At 37.7% G+C, this 27498-nt stretch overlaps 1 protein-coding gene across 1 annotated transcript; it reads right to left on the reverse strand.

Annotated features, from left to right (window-relative positions):
- Positions 1 to 1957: 1957 nt before the first annotated feature.
- LHX8 (LIM homeobox 8) lies at positions 1958 to 25935 on the reverse strand. The gene is made up of 8 exons (XM_032151989.1): positions 25855 to 25935; positions 25289 to 25450; positions 21481 to 21602; positions 19246 to 19466; positions 18640 to 18743; positions 13906 to 14001; positions 5779 to 5962; positions 1958 to 2034 (listed from the first exon to the last, which is right to left on the reverse strand). The coding sequence occupies exons 1-8, from the start codon at positions 25927 to 25929 to the stop codon at positions 1958 to 1960; spliced, it is 1041 nt and encodes a 346-aa protein (XP_032007880.1). The 5' UTR covers positions 25930 to 25935.
- Positions 25936 to 27498: the final 1563 nt, after the last annotated feature.

Here is a 27498-nt window from a genome sequence, read left to right on the forward strand (position 1 = left end):
CTTAAACACTGAATATTACTAGCATGGAAATACTTCAATTCTTTCCTAATTTTAGGTTTTAAAAATAAGATCTCTGGCTAGAGATAGCAAAGTCAGATACTTCTATCACATATCATATTTTTAGTACTTTCATATCTATCTCTTTTCGTGATTAACAGTTTTATATGCAGGATATATAAATCTCATCTATTTTGATAGCTTTGAACCTCTTTGTTGTGAAGTTTTACTTCAACTTTGGGCATTCATCTTTGGAACTAAAAAGGATGGTGATAAATTTTGTAAAAACTCTGTACAGAGTCAGAGGATGATGAGCACAGGAAAAAGACAGCAAATAAAAATGAATACTCACAATCAGCCACCTCCCAAGCTAAGGGATGCCAATTATAGTCAGCTGGGAAATGCTGTAAATTGCTAACAGTGCAGACCTTGGCTATACTACAAAAGCTTTCCTTGACATCTGATAAAGGTAAAGCTGACCTCACCACTTCACGCCTGGGACAGGTAGACAAAAACCCACAGAGATTAGTATCAATCTCAAGATCGGATGGATTGACTTCTGGCTACAAAGGGATTTAAAATAGAGTAGCCGGTTTAAAAAAAAAAAAAAAAATCCCTCTCCTTTCTCCCATAATGAAGCAGGTTTGTTGCTTCTGGTTTCAGGCAGGTAAGTTACTTATATCCATATGATTACTTTCTGGTTGTATTTATGATCACTAGAATAAAATTACAAATACTCTGCTATTATTTCCAGTCCTCAGCCTGAAGTAAATCTGCTCAGTTAAACAAAGACTTAAACCTAAGTTCCAAAAGTTTTTCTCATTACCTTTTTTCTTCCCCAACTGGCATATAAAAAGACAAAAAGTGAGTACTAAATTCTTTTCAAAAATTTGTAAGTCCACTGCCACATAAGATAAAGTCCTGAGGTTTAGATTTCAGCTCTCAGAATCACCATCCCTAAAGGGTATTCGCCAAGAAGAAAATGCGAAGAGTTCTTGCTCTAGAAACGTTTAGTTCTCTTTTTTCACTCCTGAAGAAATATATTACGGCCCATATTTCATTTCTGGTTGTAATACCCTCCGAAGTCCATTCTGAAAAGTGTTCTGCCTTCTCTTTCACATTGATTTTATCAGCTGGCCTAAAAGACAATTTTTGCCAAATCAAATGTTTTACTGTGTTCTTTTTTTGAATAATATGATTACTACTCAAATGTATTCATACAATGCAGCTCAAAACACAATACTTTTTAAACTTATTAGTTGTTAGATTTTAAAGAGACTAAAGTCAACTTACTGCTGAAAACACACAAAAAGGACAAACTGGTTGAAATTTTCACAAGAATGGAAAATGTTTAATAAACTCAGAATGGTGGGCTTATTAAACTATAGTGTTATTTACAGCCATAATTCATCAACCACAAACACAATAATGTGTTTGCATGGCATGCTACAACAGAAGCTTTATTCAGTTCATTCAGAAAACATTGGCAAAATAAATTTCAGTTGCAAATTCACAGATACAAGCTTCAAAGTATAAAGTTGTATATAACAAAAAAATACAGGTAATATTTATAACAATAACTTACAGATACAAACTAATGAAACTACAATTTCACAAAAGATTGTAAACATTTTGCACACTTGTCAGTCCTTTGTTTTAGGCAAAGTGCTCTTTTGATGACAAATAAATTAACAGATACACACTAGAGTGAACTATTTCCAGACAATACAAAAAATGTTTTGATTTCTTTTCTTCTTGTAAACATAAGTTTTACAAAAAATGAAGAATCAATAAAAGTGTCTTGCAGGCCAACTATAGATACATACCTGGGCAGCAAAGTGATGTTGGAAATGCTTTAGGTGTTAAATAAAAAATTAACAGTAATATCTTTTCAATGGTATTTTATATATAATAAATGACAAATTTATATCCTTATTCAAGTCTATCCCTGAAAAAAGAATTAGGTATGACTTATTGGCAGTTGTGTCATTGAATGGGGTAACAAGGGCTGGAGTCCAAGAGTTGTTGGTGAATGAGCTACAAAATAGAAAGAAATTTGTGGATCAGTTTTGTAGGGTGCATAAAACTGATTTATAAACAAATAAAAACAATCCAAGGCAATGTTTTCATCACTCATTATAGCTGAGGGCACCAAGCTACACTCATTCCACTGACCTCAGCAGAAGCATTAACCTATTCAGCATAGTGAGAGTCCAGGAACAGTTTTACCCCCAAATCTTTATTTGGGGGCCACAAGATTTTGCCACTTTAATGTCCTCCATCCATACCCCATTCACTGCACTTTACCCTGAAGCTAGAAAGACATGGGTTCCTCTTCAGAGATGCTGCTAGCTTTCTCATGAAGGTGTTTGTATAGGATGATCTTCCCCAAGTTTCTTTTATTAATGTAGAATTACCTCCTCCCTAAGCATACATCAAAACACACTGGGCTCAGGCAACACTGTCTTCCATGTGAACACACACAATTTTAATGCTAGTATAAGTAAATGGCAACAATGGTACAGGCTCTGCTTTTTATTTAACCAAAACTTAAAATGAAGTTTCTGCTTTCAGCAAGGGCTATGTTGCTTCAAACCAAACCTTTCTCTGAGACCAACTAGGAAATCTGGACAAATTTTTAAAAATCTGTTTGAAGGCATCTGAAAGACACTTAAGTAGTGAGGACTTACAAAGTCCCAGAGTGGAGGGAAAGAAAATGAGGATGCTTTTCCTCCCACAAGGATAGTGACAATTTAAAACAAAACAAATGTCTGATAGGCCGAGAAGTTTAGCAGAGCATTCAGAAGTTAGACTTTGGCAGAGTGGTGAGAAACAAAAATTAAAGAGGAGGGCCACTGAAGAGGAGAAGCCCTAGTTAAAAACAACAACAGAAAACAAAACAAAACAAAACAAAACAGGAATTCATTTGTGAATCCAAAGGGCTAACTCCGAGAGTAGTAAAACAAAAATATACCAGCCCTCCTAAGGATTTGTGCCTGATTGGATTAAGTTGATTTCATCCTATCCTGACTACCTGGGGGGTAAAACTAATCTTCTCTAGTGGAAGATATCATCCAAAGCCTCAAATTATTTTTAGTTACACATACCCAACATCTGAAATGCAATAGCAAATAAGAAGACAAATAACAAGACATGACTTGAAAGAAAATCAAGAGGAAAATAAAGAAAACAGAATAGACCCACCAAAGATCCAGATACTGGAGTTATCACACATGAACTTTAGTATAACAATTTAAATAAGGAAAAAGTGACAAAATGGATGATTTCAGCATATAAATGGAAATCTTAAAACTGAAAAACACAATAATGAAATTAAGAAGTCAGTGGATGATTTTTTTTTACAGGATATTAGATATAGAGAGCATTAGTGAACTAGAAAAATAGTTCAGAAGAAAACATGAAAATTTTTTCATAGGAGCAAAAACAATATTTGAGGAGGCAAAAGCTGAGAATTTTCCATAATGAAAGACATCAAACTACATACTCAAGAAGCACACCTAGGCACAGTATGATAAAACTTTTTCAAGATAAAGACAAAGAAAAAAATTGAGGAAAAAAGACATTTATTTACAAAGGAGCAAGAAGGTCAATAGCTGACTTTACCAATAAATGGGGCCAGGTTAATTAGCTATCCATATGCAAAACAAACAATGAAAATCAGAAGACAAGGTAATCATATCTTCAAAGTGCTGAAAGAAAATAACTACCAACCCAGATTTCTACTTACAGAGAAAATATCACTTACAACTGAATCAAAAGAAATACTTAGAGATAAACTTAACAGAAGATGTGCAAGAATACTAAACAGAAAACTCTAAATCATAAGCGATGATTTAAAGATGATCTAAATAAATGGAAAGACATACTAAAGTTCATGGTATGGAAGAAAATACTGTTAAGATGGCAGTTTCCTAAAATTGATCAATATATTTGCTGTAATAGATTGTATCAAAATCTTAATTGTTTTCCCTTTTGGGGTAGAAATTGACAAGTCGGTAAATTTTATGAAAACAAAGGGCCAAGAATGGGCAATACAAACTTGAATAACAACAAAATAGAAAGAAACGCATTATCAGATATTAAAAATTATAGACCTAACATGATTAGAATAAGTAGCAACACAAAAATAAATAGACCAATAAAACAGAACAGAAGGTACAGAAATTGACACAACATATGGACATTTGATTTATGGCGAATATGTCTCTACAGAGAAGCTGGAAATTTTCTATTTTCATCAACATAACAAAAAAGCTTCACTTTCTACCTCACACCACACACAAAATTCAGTTCCAAATGAATTGTAAATCTACACATCAAAAGTAAAACAAAGTTTCTAGATGATATCATAGAAGATATATCTTCATTATCTTTGAGTATAAACAATTTCTTGCACGTCACCAAAAAAAGCATGGCTCATGAAGGAAAAATGATGAAATAAACTACATTAAAATTAGGAACTTGTGCTCAATGAGACATTCCATTAAGAGAGCAGAAAAAGCCAAGATACTGAGTAGGAGAAAATATTCTAAGCACATACAATTATCAAAAAGCTTTATATGCAGATTACACCAAGAACTTAAACAAACCCATTTAAATAAATAATAAAGACAAGCCAGTAGGCCAAAAGACAAAAAGACTTGTACAGCTCTTCACAAAAGAGAATATACAAATGCCTGATGAAAAAATGCTCAGTCATCCGAGAAAGGCAAATTAAAATAAGATTGCACTACACAATCATCAAATTTGCTAACATCAGGAAGTTACACCATACCAAGTGTTGGTGAGGATGTGAAGCACCTTGAACCTTGCCGCTGGTCAAGGTGTAAACTAGTTCAACCACTGTGAAAAACTGTTTGTCAGAATGACTGAAGTTGAGCATATGTGTAGCCCATGACTATGTCCCACTCCCAGGTACATATCTAGTAGAAATGTGAATTAATGTGCACAAAAAGCATATACAATAAAGTCCATAGCAGCATATTCATAAAAGCACAAACTGGAAAAAACACAAATATCTATTAACCAGGAAATGGATAAATTGTGGTATATTCCTACAGTGGATTTCTATATAACAATGAAAACAACTGATTCTCACAATAATATAGGTGAATCTCACAATGTAATTGAAAGAAGTGAGACACATAAACATTCTGTATGGTTCAAAAACAGCAAAACTAAAGGGTGGTTTTAGAAATCAGGGCTATGTTACTTTGGGAGAAAAGGATAATAATTGGAAGGAGACATAAGAGAGGCTTCTGAAATGCTAATTATGTCTGCTACTTTGGATCAGTATCTGTATGGATACATTCGTTTTATTAATTCATCAAGCTGAATAGTTATTACGTATGCACTCTTCTAAATGTATGATTTGCTTCTATAAAAAACAATTCTTTAACCAAACTTATTAAACTCCCATCTAAAGATCTGAGTGAACACTTGCTCTGATCACAGGAAATAAAGTATTTAAACATTTACCGGTAAAAACAAACAAAAAAATTTCTAAGTAAAGATCAAGCATTGAGTCATTATTAATATTTGCATCTTAGCTGCAAAGTGAGTATTAAACTTCCTCCTTAAAATGTAATCACAGAAATAAAAATGTCTGGATAATTTTGCTCTCCACTGCACCCCCCCCCAATATTTTTCAGCTACTACTGAGGTAATATTTCAAAATGTGAATTGTATCAATAATCTAATATTAGAAGTTACCAGTTGCTGATTGCCTGGGAGACAGCTGTTAAATGTTGGGATACCTACCATCCATATAACTATGCAGCGCAGTTAACATCGTTCCATCTTGGGGCACGTAGGCAGAATAAGTCATTTCTTCTAACATGGGTGGAGACAGCCTGGAGGGTGGGACCGCTGTGACCGGGGTGGAGGACGAGTGATTAGGACTGACGTGTTTCTTGTGGCGTGCTCTACAATTCTGAAACCACACCTGAGCAGGGAGAAAAGCAACAGAAGTAGGTAGGTTACACACCAGCTTCTGAGCACGTTATCAACTCAGTTAAAAAATGAATGCAACCTCAATCACGCTACCACACAAGCACAGCATAAATGTAAATCAGCTTTTCTAAAAGTTCTATAGAAAGAAAAGAAACATTTTAGTCCAAATACCAGTGGTCATTTTTCTTGCTCAGTTGATCGCTCTCTGGTGATTTACCTAAAAGCCAATTCTATTTAAGTAGGAAAGGGGACCAATTGCTTAAGGGATTTTCGTTTGTTGAATTTGAGTTGGTCAAACGTTAAGGTTACCCCTTGAATGCAATTATTAAACTCTATTGGATTTGACTGGGTGCTGTGGCTCATGTCTGTAATTCCAGCACTTTGGGAGGCTGAGGCAGGCAGATCACCTGAGGTGAGGGGTTCAATACCAGCCTGGCCAACATGGTAAAACCCCGTCTCTACTAAAAATACAGAAACTAGCTGGCCGTGGTGGTTGGTGCCTGTAATCCTAGCTACTCGGAAGGCTGAGGCAGGAGAATCACTTGAGCCCAGGAGGCAGAGGTTGCAGTGAGCCGAGATCGCGCCACTGCACTCCAGCCTGGGCGACACAGCAAGACTCTGTCTCAAAAAACAAAACAAAACAACAACAACAACAAAGCCAAAACAAAAATACCCCCAAAACTCTATTAGGTTTATTTAAAAAAAAAAAAAAATAAAAGCCAATTCTATGCTGAAACAGCATCTTCCCCAGAAAAGGTAGGGAAGGGCCCTCAAGAATTCCAGAGAACTCTCCTTGGTTTTACTACTGGCATTTAGGACAAAAAGAAAAGCAGAAAAAGCTCTTTTAATCAGAACTTTAAATAAATAAAAAAAAAGACTACTAAATGTATTCTTAGGCACCTGCTGGACTTATTTCAAATCCTTGTTCAAATGACTAAAATCCCTACTGAGAACTTAAAGCTTTCTACAAACCTCTTGATTCAGTTATTCCAGTCAGATTTTAACCTGCTGAGTTCAATTTCTCTTGGTGAATACATAGGCTATTCCCTAAGAAGCATGTTAAGGTCAGGTCTATAATAAGAAAAAACTCATAATATTTAAGTAGAATTAAATACAAACACATCCACTGGGGAGAGTTCACAAAATGTGAGGTGCTAATCACCCTGCTGCCCACTCTACTGCAGAAATAAAAGAAGCAAATTGAGGGCAAGTGGAGCTTTACATCCAGGTCACGGCAAGTAAGTCTAGGCTGCCCAGAATGCTTCCAGTAGCTAATATGCCTGTGTTTGAATTCCCCGACAGGTGATAAAACTTGACCATAGAGAGTGTTTCTTCATTAAAATACTGTATCACTTTTTTTCCATCACTCCAAACAATTCTGTCATGAGAGGAAAGAGAGGTGAAGGGATAAAAACTTAGCATGAGAACATTTTGGGATCAGGGGATATGAGGCCAGGAAAACATCAGGGGCATAAGTCTGTTCAAGGCTGGTGGTAGGGCCTTGATGGCACAAGGCAATCAGGGCTGATTAATGTGGAATAAAAGGAAGCTGCGAAGAATTTGTAAGAAAAAGCTGGCCTTACTTCAGAACTACACCCTGCCCCTGGCATTCAAAAACAGAAGGTTGGCAAAGTATACTCTCAAGAGTGATTAAAACTAAAAGAATAAAAAATTAATAATCTAGTGGGGTATATAGCCTTGTGCAGGAGGCTGAAAAGTAGCAGCTAAGGAATGTTTCTGGGACAAGACTTAGGCATCCACCAGGAAGACAAGTGGGAAGTCACAGCCTCCTCCACATCCCTGTTCTCTGGGGTGTTAGTGAGACTCAGAGATACCTATAGACCACACCCCAAATCTCCACAGTTCTGCCCACAGGCTCTGGAACAATAGATGTCACTACTAACACTAGTCTCACCCAAACAGGATGACATTACTCAAACATTCTCTAATGTGTAAGGGGGAACCGCTGCCACCGGCCTTTTTCCCTTATGGGACCCAGAAGACACATACGCCAGAGGACTACATATAACCTAAAACATGTTGCATTATGATTCCCAGAGTTTCTTCAAAGTATCTTTTTGTCTCCAATAAATTATATATTGAATGGAACCTATGCAGTTGTAAAACAAAAGAAACACCATCTTTTGATTGAAAAAAAAAACACCTCAAATTTCGTAAATAAACATGAAGAAGGTATAACATAAACAGCAGAATAACTATCTTGTTAAGCAGCTTCTTGGAAAGATCATCCACAGGTAATCAAGCAGAGGGAGGTTTGCAAACACAAAGTATCACGTAACTGGTAGAGCAAAATATAGTTTAAGATTCCAGACATCAGAAAATTCCTTCTGGCATGAATGCTACCCAGCTTCAGAATCAAATATAAGTCCTTTTGACTCTCCTCACTAACAAAATTTCCTCCTTCTTGTTTGCAAACCTCCAACAAGAGTTAACATTTTCTGAGTAACTACTTTAAAGTTTTTGAGTTCTAAATCATAAACTAAGCTAAAATCAGGCCATGTAGATATAATGGAAAAGCAGAATACTAATGCATAGAATGAAACCTTTAGAAAGCCCAGACAAAAAGTCAAATGTAATAATTTTGTATATGACAAAGATGAGATTTTATTTTATTGGGAAAGCATGTTTCACTGATTTAGGGAAAACTGATAGTTTATCATTTGAAAGAGAGAAAAAAATAGATAAAACCCTATCTCCTGTGAACCAAGCCAGATAAATTAAAGTTTAGGCGTAAATAATTGAAACAATAAAAGTTTAAGAAAACAAAAGGCAACATTGAAATACTCTCTAGATAGGGAAGCATAAGAAAGGCCAAAACTAGACTGGGCGCAGTGGCTCACACCTGTAGTCCCAGCACTTTGGGAGGCCGAGGTGGTAGATTACGAGGTCAGGAGTTCAAGACCAGCCTGGCCAACATGGTGAAACCCCATCTCTACTAAAAATACAAAAATTAGCCAGTCGTGGTGGCAGATGCCTGTAGTTCCAGCTGCTTGAGAGGCTGAGGTAGGAGAATCGCTTGAGCCCAGGAGGCGGAGGTTGCAGTGAGCCGAGACTGCACCATTGCACTCCAGCCTGGGCAACAGAGCAAGACTCCATCTCAAAAAACAAAACAAAACAAAACAAAAAGGCCAGGCACGATGGCTCACGCCTGTAATCCCAGCACTTTGGGAGGCTGAGGCGGGTGGATCACGAGGTCAGGAGTTGAGACCAGCCTGGCCAATATGGTGAAACCCCGTCTCTACCAAAAAATACAAAAATTAGCTGAGTGTGGTAGCATGTGCCTGTAGTCCCAGCTACTCAGAAGGCTGAGGCAGGAGAATTGCTTGAGCCCAGAAGGCGGGGGTTGCAGTGAGCTGAGATCGCACCACTGCACTCCAGCCTAGGTGACAGAGTGAGACTCCATCTCAAAAAAAAAAAAAAAAAAGAAAGAAAGGCCAAAACTATCAAAAGATTGGGAGATTTGAACATATAGAAATATAAATGTTCTGTATGGAAACAATAAAAAGGAAATTGATGAACCGTGAAAGGTTAACGTGACAGATAGGATTAATAAATATCAGTAAGTTATAGAGAAAATAACCCAACAGAAAAGTGAGCTAAAAACATATGGTCTTAAAAATGAAAAAATAAACTAATGTGTCCAAGCTCATTGATAATATAATAGAAATAAAATCAATGAGATTTTCTATTAAATTGTAAAGGATGTAAAAGAATAACAGTATTCAGGATTCTTCTGAGTTGGGGAAAAGGAACACTCATATGTAGTTCCTGGCAGAATAAAGTTGTATGAACTTTCTCGAAGGCAAAGAAATTTCATGTTTGTATAAAGGCCCTATGCATGTTTTATCTTTGGACTCAACAATCTCACTTCCAGAAATTTATCCTAAGGAAACTATTGAACAAGCACGCAAGGGAGATATACAATGTTGCTCACGGCAGCATTTTATAATAGTGAAAAATTGGAAACAAAATAAATTGTGCTATGCTCAATATATGTGGCAATAAATATGATGTTAATCTTAATATGGAAGGGTATTCCTAGTACACTGATTGGAAGAAATAGCAATAGTTTACTCTGTCTCTGCACAACCTAAAAGTCATAATTCACTTATCTGAAAGAGTATGTGAACAGTGATTGTATCTGGATGCAGTGTGTGGGGAAAAAAAATCACTCATCTTTATTCTTTGACTTCAGTATAAGGACACTCTGCTTTATTACAAATGTCTTACTAAGCATATTTGTAACTAGGAAATGTGAAACTCTCCATGTATCAGACCAGTTTCCCCCTAATCTTTGGGTGACCTAGTTTGCATATTAGAAGAAGTCTAGTAATAAAAACTCTTTTTTCTTACCTTTCTAAAATATTGTGCCCAGTGCTAGGAAGGAGGCTGAGGGAAAGTATGATTACTATCTGAGATCACAGTAATTCTTACAAAATACTCTGAAGGGCTACAACATACAGTGAGTCTATGTATAGATACAAATAATAAATACATAAGCATGCTAGTACTCTTTCCTTTGGAATCATATAAAAAATATTTAATGTTCAACCTTAACATATTGAAAGCCAACATTCAAAATATATTCTCCAAATGGTAGGGCTTAGGACAAAGTTAACTTGCTCATAGTACTAGTAACCTAAATACCTGGAAATTACATGACAGATGTCTGCCTGTGTTCGTTAGTCCTTCAAATATGAAAAGCTCTAAGAAAACTCTTCTTCTTCTTTGCTTCCAACTTCAAAATGATGTAAGTCATGCATCTGACTTACCTGAAGCTATCATTGTTATGAATATACAGAGTCTTAAATTAGAAGGAACTTTTAGCCCATGGAGTCTGAACTACCTGCCAAAGAAAACTGTTCTCTCAGGCACAGGAAACTCACTACCTTCCTTGGTAGTCCATGCCATTTGTGTAGCCTTTCAATAATGAGAAAGTTCATTATGAGTGAACACCAGTGCCTTTTTCTACATTCGTTGCAGAGAAGCCTTTCACAAATATTTAAAGACACCTACTCTGGATATTACTCTTTCCCTTACCATCTCCTGGCCTTATCTCCAGATAAATATCCCTGCTGCCTTTAATATTACGGCATGATCTAAATCTTTCACAACCCTGGTAGCCTTTAAGGTAGTATGTTTTTCAGATTGCTTATTAGTCCCTTCTTAAAATTTGGCACTCTGAAATAAGCACAATAATCTGGATATCTGAAAAGTGCTAAAGTGGTAGAACTTGTCTCCTAAGACAGCCTCACTACCTTGCAGTCAATTAAAACACTCGGAACCCTAGGTCTTTAGAGAAGCTGCAGTATCATCAGGTCTTTTCCATCTGCTTCTTCGTACAGGTGATTTGTTAATTATGGAAAATTTTAGGCTTACGGAAGAATAAGTACCCATGTATCAGCCACCCAAATTAAGAAACGAAATATAATATGTGCGATGAAGACATTTACCTTTCCCTTCCCTAAGTTTCCTCTTGCCTTTTATGGTTACTTGCCTTCACTCCTTAAATTTTTTGAACTTCCAGTGTTATTTAAAATTATTTTCTGGCTAGGCATGGTGGCTCACCCCTGTAATCCCGTCACTTTGGAAGGCTGAGGCGGGTGGATCACAAGGTCAAGAGTTTGAGAACAGCCTGAGCAACACGGTGAAACCCCGTCTCTACTAAAAATACAAAAATTAGCTAGGCATGGTGGCATGCATCTGTAATCCCAGCTACTCAGAAGGCTGAGGCAGGAGAATTGCTTGAACCAAGGAGGCAGAGGTTGCAGCGAGCCGAGATCGCGCCACTGCACTCCAGCCTTGGTGACAGAGACTCTGTCTCAGAAAAAAAAAAAAAAAAGAAAAAAAAAAGAAAGAAAATTATTTTCCATTTCCCTGGTCTCTCTGATAATCTTGACACAGCTGGCCATCTCGTTCTTGAATTCACCCCACTTCTTCAGCCTCCACGCTGCTTCTCCACCCGACTCCTTCCTCAACTCTGCTGTTACTTACATCCCATTTAAATAGCACCTCTTACCCTGCTCTCTCTCTCTGAAACCCATTCTTCACCTTTTATACCCCATGATCTCTTTCTAAAGGATCTTATCCAATTTCATGGCATTAGATCTCTTTGCTTGAGTTCTGTTCATTCTTTCAAATACCTGTTTACATAGTTAACTGCCACCATCACTGCATAATTAGCACAGCTAAAAGGGTGTAACTTCCAATGCAGCTTTCTTTTGACTTTCACATTCCTGTCAATGGCACCATTCCCAAGACTACTTTGACTTGAAATTTATAAGTCACTGACTTTTTTGAGAGAGGATCTTACTCCATCACCAGGCTGGAGTGCAGTGGTACTATCATGGCTGACTGCAGCTTCAACCTCCTGGACTTAGGTGACCCTCCCACCTCAGCCTCCCTAGTAGCTGGGACTGCAGGTACACACTAGCATGCCTGGCTGTTTTTTTTTTCCTGTAGAGACAGGGTTTCACCATCTTGCCCAGACTGGTATCAAACTCCTGTACTCAAGTGACATATTTGCCTTGACCTCCCAAAATGCTGGGATTACAGGTGTGAGCAACCGAGCCTTGCAGAGTCATTTACTGTTTGACTCCTCTCTGCTTCCCCACCGCAGTTACCAAATCTTTCTTGTCTTTCGAGCATCCATCAACTGTCATCAGTTTTCAGTCAATAAAATGTTTCTCAGCTGGGCATGGTGGCTCATTGCCAATAATTCCAGCACTTTGGGAGGCCAAGGGAGGAGGATTACTTGAGCCTAGGAATTTGAGACCAGGCTGGGCAACATGGTGAGCCACTATTTCTACAAAAATTTAAAAATTAGCCAGGTGTGGTGGTGTGCAACTGTGGTCCCAGTTATTTGGGAGGCTGAGGTGGGAGGAACTCCTGAGCCCAGGAGGTCGCTGCAGTGAGCTGTGATTGCGCCAACTGCACTCCAGCCTAGGCCACCCATGACGCTGTTTCAAAAAGTTTCCCAAATGAATTCTACCCCAGTTAAGTGTCTCTTCAGAAACAAACAAAAAACAAATAACAATAAGAACAAAACCACACTACTTTGCTGGGCATTCTAGCCTTCCAACTAAGCTGCTTACCTCCATCTAGCCTCTCCCAACTACAGTTCTTCCCATGTGCTGTGACTAGCCCTTTCTTCCTAAAATCTCATATCATGGCTTTTATCTGCTCATAAGAGAACTCTGCATTCACAGGCCTCTCCAACTTTAATTCCAACAATTTCATTTCCCACTATTTCCAAACATAAATTCTACATTCGAAAAAACTTGCCCTAATTCATCACTTTTCAGCTTTGTTCACACCAGTTCCTCTCCCTGGATCTTTGGCAAAGGCCATCAGCAGCCATCACACACACAATCATAGAAAAAGTAGGAAAAAACACTGACCTTAGAGCAAGATTTATCTTGGAACATTTTTAGCCTGAGGATCTTAGGGTTGCTGTGAGCACTGAATGAAGTGACATGAGCAAAGACTCATTTTCCTTTAGAGACGGGGTTTCACCATCTTGCCCAGACTGGTATCAAACTCCTGTACTCAAGTGACATATTTGCCTTGAGGCAAGCCTAGCCCAAGCAGGATAATCATTACATTTTAAAAATTTGATTTAGAATGTGAAGAGACTTAAAATGAGAAAGTAATGTTTTCACATTTCTTCACACACAAAAAAACCTCAATGCATACTTATAAATACCCAGAATTAGAACTTTTTGTTTCTTTTGATTGACCTTTAAGTTAATCACCTGTGGCCAGGTACAGTGGCTCATCCTGTAATCCCATTACTTTGGGAGGCTGAGGTGGGAGAATCACTTAAGCTCAAGAGTTCAAGATCAGTCTGGGCAACATAGGGAAACCCGGTATCTATTTTTAAAAACCTTTAAAAAAAAAAAAAGAAGTAATCACCTGTATCACACGTCTGCTCAAGCCTGTCCTTTCTGCCAATTTCTGGAGTGTCTGTGCATCTGGGTTGTTGTCCTGAGCAAACTGTGCTTGCATAACCTGTTGTTTAAAACATGTATGTAGTAAATAGCTAAAAACAAGCAGCTCAGTCTTCTTCCTGCATTTTTATCATAAGAGATAAGACATGCACAAGAACATGGGATACTTTTGTTACTTGAAAATCAGTATGGGGAAATATGTGTAAGTGAAAACGAATGCATATTTTGTAAATTTATACACAAGTTGCTATGCTGAGAACTTTAATCCATTTCGACGTAAAACTCTCTCAACTATGCTGTTAAAAATAAGCTCACCTTTTCTTTTCTTTCAATCTTATAACCCACAAATCAAATAGCAAGAGTTTCATTTATTGCTTTTTTCCCTTTTGTTAAAAATTGCCAGCATTTGAAACCTTAATACAAAAATCATATCACATTTGTCTCCAACCTTTCCTGAGCTAAAGATGTTCAAAGCCCCTAATACCTAATAGTATATAGATCAACAGAAGGATTCCACTTAATTGTAACAACCCCATCATAGTTTTGAGCACTAGCTCTATGCAAAAAAAAAAAAAAAAAAAAAAAAAAGGTGTCTAAAAAGAGACATCACCAGTCCACTGAATAAGAATTTACCAGAGTCTAAACATGTATATATTTTAAAAGCTTACAGGTAATTCTGATGTAAGCCTTTGGATTGAAACCACTATACCAAGTGCTAAGAGATAGTGAAACATGAAACAAACTCTTTGGATTTAATTTCCTGGTAGAAAGATGCCGACATGCCAATGACTACCTATAATAAAAGGTAAAGGGAGAAGAGTAGTGTGGGAGAGAGTACCAGAATATACGCACAAGCCAAAAACTTTGAATTCTTTCAGAAAAGAGAATCATTATGAGAATTAAATAAGATACTTGAATTTTATTACTAAAAGTCAGTCAACTGAGGGAAGCATTACAAAATGTAAAAAATGTATTATTATGAAGAATGAGAGAGGAGTTTGGCACCCAATGTGATTGTGCTTGTCTACAGGCATAGGATGTGGGTAACCAATCTATTAAAGACCTCAAGCACTGCTGGCCTTTACTCTTTCCAGCAGGCAAAATTAATTGCATCCTCCACTATGCTCCTCATATAATGCTATCTTCTGCCACTGCACTAGTCACAGGGTAGCTAAATCATTTATTTTCAAGTTTATCTCCATAGTGGAAAGTGAGTTCCTTGAGATCAAGGGAGAATGTCTTATTCTTCATATCCCTAGGAGTTAAACTCCCTTTCTGTCAGAGAGTATGTTAAGAGTTTGTGACAGAGTAAAACTTGGCAATGTAAGGGAAATCTGAAGATAGTGTAGAAAAAAAGGCCAATATTGGTTCTGGGAAACCTTCTGAGGTTTACAAATTTACCCTTCTAGAATTAAGTATTCTTGGCTTCCTATCTAACTATATTGTATCTACAGACTCACTGTAAACAGAACATGGATTTTTGCTTTTAAAAAAGGGCAGAATTGGCTTAAAAGTTTATTCTTGCTCAGTTCACTTTGCTCTTTCTTTCCTACTCCAAATGTGTTACTTTGATATCTTCCTGTGAAAATAGAGTTGTGTTTCTATGCAGTTGAACATGTAATAACCCCAAAGAGAAAAAGAACGAGCAAATTATGTCTTTTTTAATTTTTCAAATAGAAAAATGTTGAACAGATTTGGGGATTTTTTTTTTGTAGGGTCATTATTAATAATTTACAAAACAGAAACTTCATGCTTTTCATAAATGCATTTTTAAATTCACAAATTTAACAATGCAACAAAATTATATTTAGTTAAGTAATTTCTCATTAAAGAGTAAAGCAAAACAACTCTGATCATTTAGAACTGAAATATCCAAAGGAAAAGTAAAATGAGTTGATTGTTCTTCCTTTCGATAGTATCAATGATTAGTCTCACACACACAAAAAGAAAAAAGAGGTACTTTTAATTTCTACTTAGTTTCACTATTCTCGAGGCACTAATGCTGCTGAAGCCTACTTCACTCCTTTTCCAAGTTCTTCTAACATGGACAAGGAGTGAGCCTCTGTAGACACTCATCATTTTTAGGCCAGGACATCTGCCAGAAAGTCAGGAGGCTGCATAGCAGTAACTCGATCTGAAAACAGACTAAAGCAGGAGCTAACTTTGGCGTGTTTAATATCAATAATCACTAAGTGAGTGCTTCTAATTAGAATAAGCAAGCCATAATACTAGCAGGAAATTCTTAAATATCATTTCTACAAATGGGACGGTATTTGAAATATATTTGCCAATACATCCTCTGAGTCAAACTGTTTTTTCTCCCCATAAATTTCTATAGAATAATTTTGGAAAATTTTCTTATTTATCCCTTGCATTTTAACTCTCTTTTGTACAAAGCAGGTACTGACTAGATAGTCTTGACTTACTCACTGGTCACATGTAATATTTTATTATCTTGCCAAATTCAAGTTCTACTTGAAAATATTCAGCATTCCTAAAGGTAGGACAGTTTGACAATAAGGATACCGATTTATTAGAGGGTCTGGCTAAAATAAATGATTCAAGGTTTTTTAAAGTATCTATTTCAGATTCCTAAATTATAAAGAACCACTTTAGGACAAAGATCGTATCTCATTTGTTTCAGCCACCCCTTCCATAAGATAAATGCTAATAAATATTGAATGAGAATATACTTTGAAAGCATATTACTTATGCGTTCATTGGTAATCTGAAAATGGTAATATGCTTTCATTTTTTAAAACCTATAATTCTGATATACAATTTTTAAAACTTATGATTTAGATCACATTTACATACCATAATGCATAGCTTAAATATTTTATGCATGTTTAACCATAAGGCTATCTACAAGATTCAAAATCTCACTCTTTTGTTTTAGCTGCTGCTGCTATTAAGTGGAGTTTTGATAAGACAGACTTCCATTTATGGTCTCCTGGAAGATCAAGCAAAATGAAGAGACCAGAGGTTTGAGGAGAAGGTTCCAAATCTCTTCTCAGCCATTCCCTTGGTGGTTTGCTTTGAGGAGTTCCTGCACTCTTGAATGAGGTTTGTTGTAAAAGTTAAAGGAGATAATGTAGATAAATGCCTGGTATAGGATTTGGCATAAAAAGACCTCCACAAATATTATTCCCATTTTATTTAATTAGTATTTATAATCATTTTCCCATAGAAAAGTGTCTACCTACAGTGGTTTCAAATTTTCACAATTATAATTTTAATAATAAATTATTATATCAAGTAAAAGTGATCAACCTTGTAATTATTAAAATTACAGCCAGTCCTTCATGGGAACAGACCATTGTAAAAACAGATTTACATTAGAGATTCTATTTTAACTAGACAACTTCAGTGACTGAGTATTTTTCCAGGTCTCTCAGAAGTACTCACATCTTCTGACAGGGCATTGTGTGATCTTCATAATAATCCAATGAAGAACCCAGAAAACAAGGCTCAAACAGAGATATTTCTTTCAATTGGCTTATCTTTCATTTTTTACTTATTGACTATGTACTTTATGCCTAAATTAAGGAATCTAATTTATGCCTAAATTAAGAAATCTAAAACAATCATCCATTTGGAAAATTCTTCTGAATGGATCTAGATTTTAATGCTAGAGTGCTTCCCACTGCCACGTTCCCTTGGAATATGTGTGTCACATCAAGGTTTCTTTCCTAAATCATTCTCAAAATAAAAATTATCTCCTGAAACACTTGTATCCGTCTTAAATACTGGCAGGTCTTCGAATACTAAATGTGATTTTTGAAAAAGTTACTTTTTTCATTTGTTAACACTGCATAAATGTCCTTTAAAGTCTGAGCTAAGATGGATACTATGTATAAGGCACCCAGCAATGTGGTAGGTGTTCAACAAATGTTACTTTTCCTTAACATGAAGCAAATACCTCAGCCACATTAATCTTTTAGAAAATATGATTTCATTATCTGCAAAAATGCCAGAAGGAATCATTATATAGGTGTATAAAGCAAAGAGTAATTTAATTATTTCGATAATTTGTATAAATCAAATTTATAACAATCATGTTTAGGGCAACTAAGCTAAAAAAAAAAAATCCCTCCCTTTTCAGGGGACATAATAAACCTTTAACATCAAATTATAGAAGTACTCCCTTTACCACCTTCAAAAACATACAGGAATCTGCTCAATTGTAGTCAACCAGTAGTTTCCTGTTTACTTTAAGGCACTTTCAATTATTTCCTACTCAAAAACCATACAATTGTGTTCATTAAATGACTCGTTGCAGTTTGTTAAAAAGACTAACACATTAGTGTCCCATAGACTCACATGGGACATGTATGTCTCTTTTCAGAGTCTCAAAATATTTCGTCTTCCATTGCAATTATGTGTAGTAATATAAATGCCTGGTTCAGAATGACGTAATCAGGAAGTCAGGACAAAATATTTTGTTTCCACTTTGATGTTGATACCAATAGACCCCAGGGAAACAAAACTTGAATGACTATTTCATATTATGGTGCTAGAAATGCAAACACTTCAGGGCAATAAGTATGTTTTCATATATTCACCAAATTAGTTTTCATAAAACACATAGGCTAATTTTTTAGAAAACATAAAAATGATTTTGGGCAGCATGGAGATTGCTTTTTGTTTTTTTGGTTGGGAGGGGCTTCAAAAATCAAAAATTCATTGTTATGCTTACCTGAAGCTGATCTGCTGTAAAGCTGGTCCGAGCTCTTTTTGCTGGTTTTGGATGGTTAACATCTTGCTCTGTGAGGAGAGCACCTTCCACACTAATCCCATTACCTGCATTTAAAAAACATACTATATATGTTGGTAATTCAAATGGGTAAACCCATCTTGCAATAACAGGTTTCTTATATCTCTTGGCTTTTTGTGTAACTGTATATGTTTTCTAGACGGCAAAACGCCTTAAGTTTTAAAGCATACTACAGACATACTGTACAAAAAATATTCCATTTGCAGACTTGTATATTTAGTGAAAAGTTCAAAAAGTTAGAAGTACATATCTAAGGCCCAGCAAATACAGGAAAACAACTGTTTACAAAAAGAAAAGCAAAACCCTAACTCAAAGCTGCTGCCTGAGAATATGGCATAAAATAAATACACCATGGCTTTCCTTGCAAATAAACAAATAGAGACCATCACAAACAGTAGACTACTTAATGAGTTTTACCACACTTATACATTGTACGAAATAATGCATTAAGATGACCTTAGGAAAAGTTATTTTTATTCTTGTATTCACTGTCTCTAAAGACTCAAAAGTATTTAAGTACATATTTACCATTTTCTACTTCTCTTTTTAAATTATCCAGCATGCAGTCATAATGCACTCTGCAGAGGACTTTCTCTTCCACCAAAGCAAACTCCTCTCCTGTGGAAAGTTGCCTTTTGCAGGAAAAGCAGGCAAAGCATGCCAAGTGATAAACATTCCCCTTGGCTCTCCGGACCCAGTCAGTAGAATGGATGTGTCTCCCACATCGAGAGCAGCGAGTTCCATACCTTCTACATTAAACAGAGGTGTGGAAGGTAAACATTTTAACGCCTGGTGAGATATTCATCAGTCGAATATTAAACCAGCGCATTATGTTACCCCATTGAAATAACCTAAGTACTTAAATATTGTGAAAATGAAATGAATCAATTATTTTTCTGAAAGTCAATATAATAAGCAATCAAGATGAGATAGGGTCACAACTCAAACCTGTTTATAAAAATAAGAACTTTTCTCTGTTCCTCTAAAAGAAGATTGAAGTTTTCTTTTAAAATGAGTTTTAAAATCCCTTTTGTTGTATCAAATATCAGTGCATTTATAAATTTACCTAAAGAATCAAGATAAACACATATACTCTCCAGACTGAAAATCTAAAAGTGCAAAAGTATGCTGAAGATATTTATACTGAAAAACTGAAGATATAAATAATGACTTCTTAAAACCAAGTTTAGATGATTAGAAAGTGATTTGAATATCATTTTTAGGATGTTAAAATATGTAAATATTTAATGTTGAAATTATCAAAGAATGTATATAACAGAAATTCTTCACCCTGGTGGGTGAGAAAGGAAAAGTCAGAAATGTTTCCTTTGGTGAAAAAGCTATTGTATTGCTATCCATAGGAGGAAGGAAATATTTTCTAAATTTTCAGAGTCCTAACTGGACATTAAATGCAGGTCAATCTTAAAATACCAAAGCTATATGTAAATAGTTCTTTTAGTCTTACAGCCTGAGTGACTGGAACTCTTTGTCATGTCTCCTATCACAATCACAGTTGTGGCCCTGCATGCCCAAATCACACTAGATTACTCAGTGTCTATTTATTGATAGACACATCTTTAAAGCTATTACCACTTTGTTTTTTTAGTTACTCTGAAAAATAGAATCCTAAAGATAAATTTCAGAATATAATATAACATGAAGCAAGGAGTTAAAAAATCCTAAAGAACTAGACTTTCACTTGAATCTTTCAAAGCAAACCTTTCAAAGGGCTTTAAGTTACTACAAAAAATTAACATTAGCCTATCCCAAGTGAACGAGGAAGCAAATTATTACCAATATTGAAGTAACAAAAAGTAAACCTGCTGAGAAATATGCCTTTTTGGTAATTATAAAGTTCTGTGATTTTATAAAAGACTCTGGGTCTCATAAATTACCTTAAATTACCTAGCAATTTTTATTTAAATTAATCACTAAACTCTTTGAAATCATTTTTTGAAATGGAGTATAAACATAATTAGTATTACAGCCTTTATTATACAGTATTAATTTCCCCATTTTACAATGAACATTTTTCTTCATTTAGAATAGTAAATAAAGTATGTTGTAATTTTTAAAAGTCATTCTTGAGAATTATTTTAATTTCTACACAACTGTTCATACAGAATTACACCTTGGAAGAAACCTTAAATTTAAACTATACAGAGATCACACACAGAAAATGTGATAGCTCATCTAATTTCAGAAACTGAAGATCGGACAAAAGAAATAGTTTGAGGCAGAATTAGATTGGGCGTATTTATAACAGAATGGTCAATTTTTCTGAATACTATGGTTTATCATGGTGTGCAAACCCTTAGAATTTTATAGGTTTATAAGTAGGGATCATTCTATGGTAAACTGGTAAAAGCATAACAAAATCTTGATTTTTCTCCCCCATAATGATTTTATTTCATCTAACCATTCTCACCAAACAGGGGCGTTGTCATAAGTCATCTTGTTTTTCATACTTTATACCTATGTACAGCAAAAAAGGTTCCCTGTTTGTAATGCCTCAAACTTTCACTCCCCAAAGTGAAAGTATTATTTAAAATTAACTTTTGTCCACTGAATTCCCAAAAAGGATAAACATGCTTATTTATACACATTACATCTCAAACAGGAAAGAACCCTCATTTTGAAATCTCTGAAATAAGAAAAACTGGGCTTCATTAAATAAAACTGAACAAGAAAAAGCCTACTACAAAAGTCTCTTTGCATAATAATTACTTCAAGTATCTACTAAGAAAAAGCTTCATAGCATACCTGAAATAATCAAGTTTGCAGAAAATGTCTTTGTCTTTAATATAACAGCTGGTGTGCCTTCCTAGGGAGGTTCTGCAAACACTGCAGGAGAGGCACCGGACATGCCAGCATAGGTCATTCACCTGTGAAGGGAAGAGAAGCCACTGTAATACCATATTTAAGAAAAGTATTCATTGGTTTTGTGTATTGGGCAATTTAAAAAACTGGCCCCTTAATATATTAACACATGCTGTGAATGTTTTCATCCAAAAGGTGTCATTTTTGTAAACATGTATCTGGATATATTATGTTTTAGACCTCAACCAAAAATTTATACTAACATATGCCACATTTTGTGTTTATAATATTTTCTATTCCTTTGAAGAATTCAGGTTGCTTTTTCTTTCTTTCTTAAATGGAACCCTTATGAACACAGAGAATAGTTTGGTTACTTTAAAGTCCTACATACAGGTTTTTTTGTTATATTTTACCAAGTTCTTCCCAGCATGAAACCTTGTGGTTAAAGAAGACAAAACACATACTCTCTCAACCTATTTTTTGGCTAAACAATTATAAACTGTATACCCCCTAAACAGAGCAATAAAGAAAGTGAAAATGCAGGTTTGTAAGATAGTTACCTATACAGGACAGAAATTGCTCAGATAAATTTAAATGTTGATGTAGCAGATGCCTGGGCTCTCTTCTAATATTAAACAGCTGAACAGAAACAATAGCAATAAGTAGTAAAGTATACTGGTAAAACTGCTTACTGATTTGGCTACGGGAGAAAAAAATAAATCTAATCATAAGTGGTTCTAAAAAAGCACCCAAGCATTGTTTTCCACTTACACTTCAAGTAGTAAAACATAAGATGGTGTTTAATAAGGCCAGTATTTTATACTTTCTAAATAGGAACATGAAATATTGTCAATCCAGGGAACAAGTCATAATTACTCTCACTTTAAACTGTTGCCATTATATTACAAGCGCTACAACTTTAGCCCTGGAGTATGAAGATGTGTATTAGATAGAACTGGCTTGCATGCAATGCAGGCTCCCAAAGTTTGCTCTTGTTAAGTGGACACAAGAACCTGATTTATGCTTAATTGAATTTCATGTAAAAGAACAGTAACATACAAAAACACCAATTACACCCTAAAAATGGATCCAATGACTAAAATAGGAAAGTAAATGACTGTGAGATATGGCTTTTGCTCAACTATTCCATAATAAAGACTATGTGTCTATCAAATTAGAACTACTGTCCAACATGTTTTTCTGTGATATATGAAAGGTACTTCCAAGCTGAAAGTTTTACTGACTTCTAATTACAGTTATGTGTCTCTTTCCAAAGCATTCATGAGAGTGTCATTTTGATGACATTCAAAAAGTTTTGGTCTTTACAAGAACTTAGAACTTACATGCTTACTATAGACAATATTTAAAATAACAATGAAAACAGAAAGAAATCTGAGGGAATCAGAATAAATAATATTAACAATGTTTAATACTGTCTTGGAAAGAAAAAAGCATTTTCCTTATATTTTTTTTCCTAAAATGGGACCAACCAGTATAAAGTTTAGAAGAACAGGCTTCCTTTAAAATTCCACTGTTTAGGGCCTTCTGTATTTCAGTCTTACCCAGGATTTTGTTTTGTTTTGTTTTTAAAGCTAGGCTTTAGGGGAAGAGCCATGGCCTCTCTCTTACTCCCTCCTAAAGCCAGACCTGGTTGTCACCTTTTTTCAAAGTTCGCTTCCCTCCTAAAACGTCTCTTTATCTTCCACTTCTTTGCCAGGGAGTAAAGTAAGGTGAAGAGAGGAGATTCTGGAGACTATAAACCTGCTATTGATCTAATCTGTGTATGTCTAAACATATAACTTGGACCAAGCCAGAAAAACTACCCAAAGGACAGAGCACTGAAGTTATTGGACAAGGTAATCAATACATCTAACTCCTGTCATTCTTTTCTGTTCTAACTCCATTTTATTTGCCTCACAAGATAGTGTTTTTCTATATTAGTTACACCCTAAAATAATATTTCTATACTAGGTCTAACTTTTTTTTAAATCAGTGACTTAAGTTAAACTCAAACTTATCCGCAGGAAGTACTCAAAATGGAAAATAAAGGTTAATAATTCAGTTTTTGTCAATCATATAGTATCAAACTTTAGTTAGAACTTACACACTAAAGAATACAAGAAGTGGTACAATAATACTGTACATGGAAGACTTCATTGGGAGGACTCCTGCCCTATTACAAAGGAAAGCTTTATGTAACTCACTTAACTTAGATTTTTATACAATACAAAGATATATAATATATAAATGTGTACAAGATTAACACTAGAAACTATTATCTATTTCAGAGGGCGTGTTAAATGTCACTTCATCATAACCCTTCTACATCATCTCTGTGAAGTGTTAGAGCCTTCATAGGTCTACTCAGAAACATTCTTAATGATTACGGTAATTACTGAGAGGGCTCATTAAAAATAAGATGCTAGTTTTAACCCAAAAGATGATTTTGCAATATCCAAAAGGCTGTTTTAGAAACACTGAAAGTGGAATCTTAAGAGTGCAGATTTAAAGAGAAAGCCAATGTTAATTTGCCAGCTTTAAGAATCAACCACCAAGTAAGATTAATTTAGTCATTTTTAAATCTTTTTACGAAAACTTCTTTTGGCATTTTCTCTAGGTTTTATCTATAGGGTAGCATTCCCATTTTACAGATGCAGCTTTGTATGTTGAGGTAGAAACTTAAACCCACTAACACGAATTTTGAACACATACTCTCCATAATTAATCCTTTTGAAAACCTCAGCAGGGTGGGGAGAGAATAGAAAGTGAACTGGTTTGCTACTAATTCAGTGTAGGAGAGACCATTATTTTAAATAGTGGTTTTAAAAAGCTGTTTAAGTTGAAACTCCATGATATTCTGATTAAGACACATGGGACCATGATCTGCACTGAGGTGGATAACTGTGGCCTGCCAAAATTTCTACAACAAAATTCCCCCACAATATTTTAGGAGAAAAGTAAAACAAATTAAGACAGTCAACTCTCAAACCACACTTGAAACACTTCTTCCCAGGCTGTGTGTGTCTAACTTTATATCAATTTCCATTTTCTCCCCAAGCACTCGAGATGACGTAACAACAGCATTGAGTGGCCTAGAAGTATTAAACCTTAATAAGAGCAGGAAGATATTGAAATGGTTTTCATTTAAATGCACCTATAAACTTTTACTTTGGAAGAGCCTCAGGTAACTGTAAAAAACATAGGACCGTATTGAGATTAAAATTTGTCCAGAAAAGATCCTTTAAGCTACTTTACAGTGGCTTTCACCAAAAGAGACACTGCAAAGGGGAATCAGTTAATACATACCAACTTAAAATTCTTCTAAGCAGGCATGAGCGTGGGTGTCACTGGGGTGGAGAGACCACAGTCCGTTTAGAGGGAACAAAGATGTTTAAGAAAGGAATAATCCGGGGCTGGGTAAAAAATAACTAAGCAGGTTTCTGTCTCAGAATGGATAAGGGTTTTTCCACTTCCCTTCCACTGACTCCAGCGCATCCACACACATCCGGCGCGTCCAGACCAGGGTGTGTCACACATTAGCTGTTTTGCAGCGACATAGAAGAGTCTGGGATTTCTTCTCACTTTATCCCACCGCATGAGTTGCCCTACACTGGGCTGATTTTCTGCGAAAGCCTACAACTTCCATCCAGAACTCGAACGGAAAGGTTGGTGGGGGCAACATTACTCTTTTCCCAGAGCTCCCACGCTACGCCCGCTCCCCTTGGGCCTCGCACCCGAGGCCCTATCCTACCTTGAGAAGGTATTTGTCCACGATCTCCAGGCCACAACTGTTGCACACACACTTGCCAGGAGGGCAGCCGGAGCCCGAGGCCATGGACCGGGGCGAGGACGACGGGGACAGCGGGGCCGAGGAGGAGCACGAGTCCTCGTCCCCCGCTCCCTCGGGGCTCACCTGCAGGAAACGCGAGGCGCAGGCGTTTCTAGACCCCTCCTCCCCTTCGCATCCCACCTACCCACAAGGGCGCCCCCACCGCCTCCCCTCCCTTCCCCCTGGCCACCCCACCCCCAGCTTCTTGAGGTCACGATTCTCGCCCTCTTCCCCGAGTCCAAGCTCTGGCCGCGCACCCGCCGGGGCTGCCGACCCCTGACCTATTCGGACCCCAGGAGTCTTGCCGCCCTGCCCTCCTCGCAGGCCAGCTAAGCTTCCCACCGCACCCAGACCCTCGCCGCCCCGTCCTCTGTCTGCTGCAGGAGGGGCCAGCTGGGCCCTGGAAGGAGCGCGGGGACAGCGGCCCTTCGTCCTGCGCCGCCTCCCCACGGCCAGTCTTGCCAACACACGAGCCCCTCCGCACTCACCAGTCCCTCTTCCCCGGCGCCTTTCCGAGTCCTCCCGGCCGCCAGGGCTGTAGTCCGCCCGCACTCCTCTGACATGAGCCCCTGGCACAGCAGAGTAGGAGGGGGAGAAAGTATGGAGAAACAGATGAGAAGTGCCGAGCGTGCTGCGCGCCCCAGCCTCGGCGCAGGGAGCGAGCTAATGAAGGCCCTCAGAGTGCGGGGCAGCGCGTGCAGCCGTCACGGCGCCTGAGCCCGGGCGCCGCGGGCGGGCGGGCTGGCGCGCAGCCTCCTTCGCCGGCCGCGGGCGGCCGCCACCCGAGCGCCGGTAGCTCGTCCCGCGCTCACCGGGCTCCGGGTCCCCGGCGCTCACCCGGGCACGTCGGTTCCCCGCCCCCCCGCCGGGGATAACAAGTTAATAACAATCATCCCCTCACAAAGCGCTTTCTTTCCAGACGTCAATCATAGCGGAGCGGGCAACACCGGGCTAAAGGGGTGCGGGGCAGTGGGAGGTGGAGTGCGAGAGAAGAAAAGAGGATTGAGGAGGGGGTGGGAGAAGAAACTTGATTTCTTTAATAACCTCAATTAAAAGAGCAAGACACATATATATTTTTAAAAGGGGGCTTTTTGAATAGGATAGCCCGAAAGGTGAAGAGGTTTAATAGGATACTTGAAAGCTAATTACAGCGGGATTTAAGAAGCCTGGTGTTTGTTCCGATGACAATTTGAATGAAAATGCTTCAGATTAAACCGAGCCAGAAGCTCTTTCGTAAACTTACAGCAATTAGAGTCGCGAGTGATTTACACTCGTTTCTTTAAGGTGTAAATTGCCACTTATTGCTCAGTAAGTCAACATTTGAGCTACCAAAGGATTATTTTTAACCAGCGCAAAAAGCGGGTAGAATAATGGAAAATATCCAGCTGAATTTAATTTGTGCCATTAAAAGAACTCACCCAACCTCCGACAAAATGTTTTAAAGAAACAACGCGCGTTACCCAAGTGTTTCCAAGTATTTGCTGGAGTTTTGTTCTTAAACGAAAACGCAGCGTCTCTGGGCTTAGACCGCTTTCGTTTCCAAAAACTCTAGCTCGGGGGCGGGTGGGTCCCCCGAACTCGAGCGGCTCGCACTTCTGCATTTCTGACTGTTCGCCTGCCCTTCTCCGTCCCTGTGGAAGCGCCAGGCAAGATACCAACCTGGGGGCCTCCCAGACCCTCGGCCGAGACCCTCCCTTTCTGGGGTGCGCTCCCTACGCGGGACCCAGAGTAGCTGCACTGAGGCCGCGTCCTCACACAAAGGATGTTTAAGCAGAACAGCTCCGCGTTCGCCTGGTGTCCCAAACCGGCTTCGGAGCAAAGAAATAGTCAGGGGCGCCCCGCGCGCGTCCTGCTGAGGCCCTCGGACAGGCTGCAGATGATTTCAAACTGAAAACACCAAATACCCACAGGTCCTGCCTCCCGAGTGAGCTTCCCCAATCTACTCAGACAAACCGCGTGACTCGTTTTGTGCCCTGCGGCTTTCTTTTGGCATTTTAGGTAAAATGGCTCTCCCGGCAAGCCCTGGGATCCCGGAGGCCTTTCTGGAGCCCCGCGGAGGGAGGTGTGCCTCAGGGCAGGCAAGTGTCCGCGGGCAGCCGAGCGAAACGAGCCGGGTCTCCGGTTCCAGCCGA

Source organism: Hylobates moloch, unplaced genomic scaffold, assembly GCF_009828535.3.
Source record: "Hylobates moloch isolate HMO894 unplaced genomic scaffold, HMol_V3 SCAFFOLD_5, whole genome shotgun sequence".
Classification (NCBI taxonomy): domain Eukaryota; kingdom Metazoa; phylum Chordata; class Mammalia; order Primates; family Hylobatidae; genus Hylobates; species Hylobates moloch.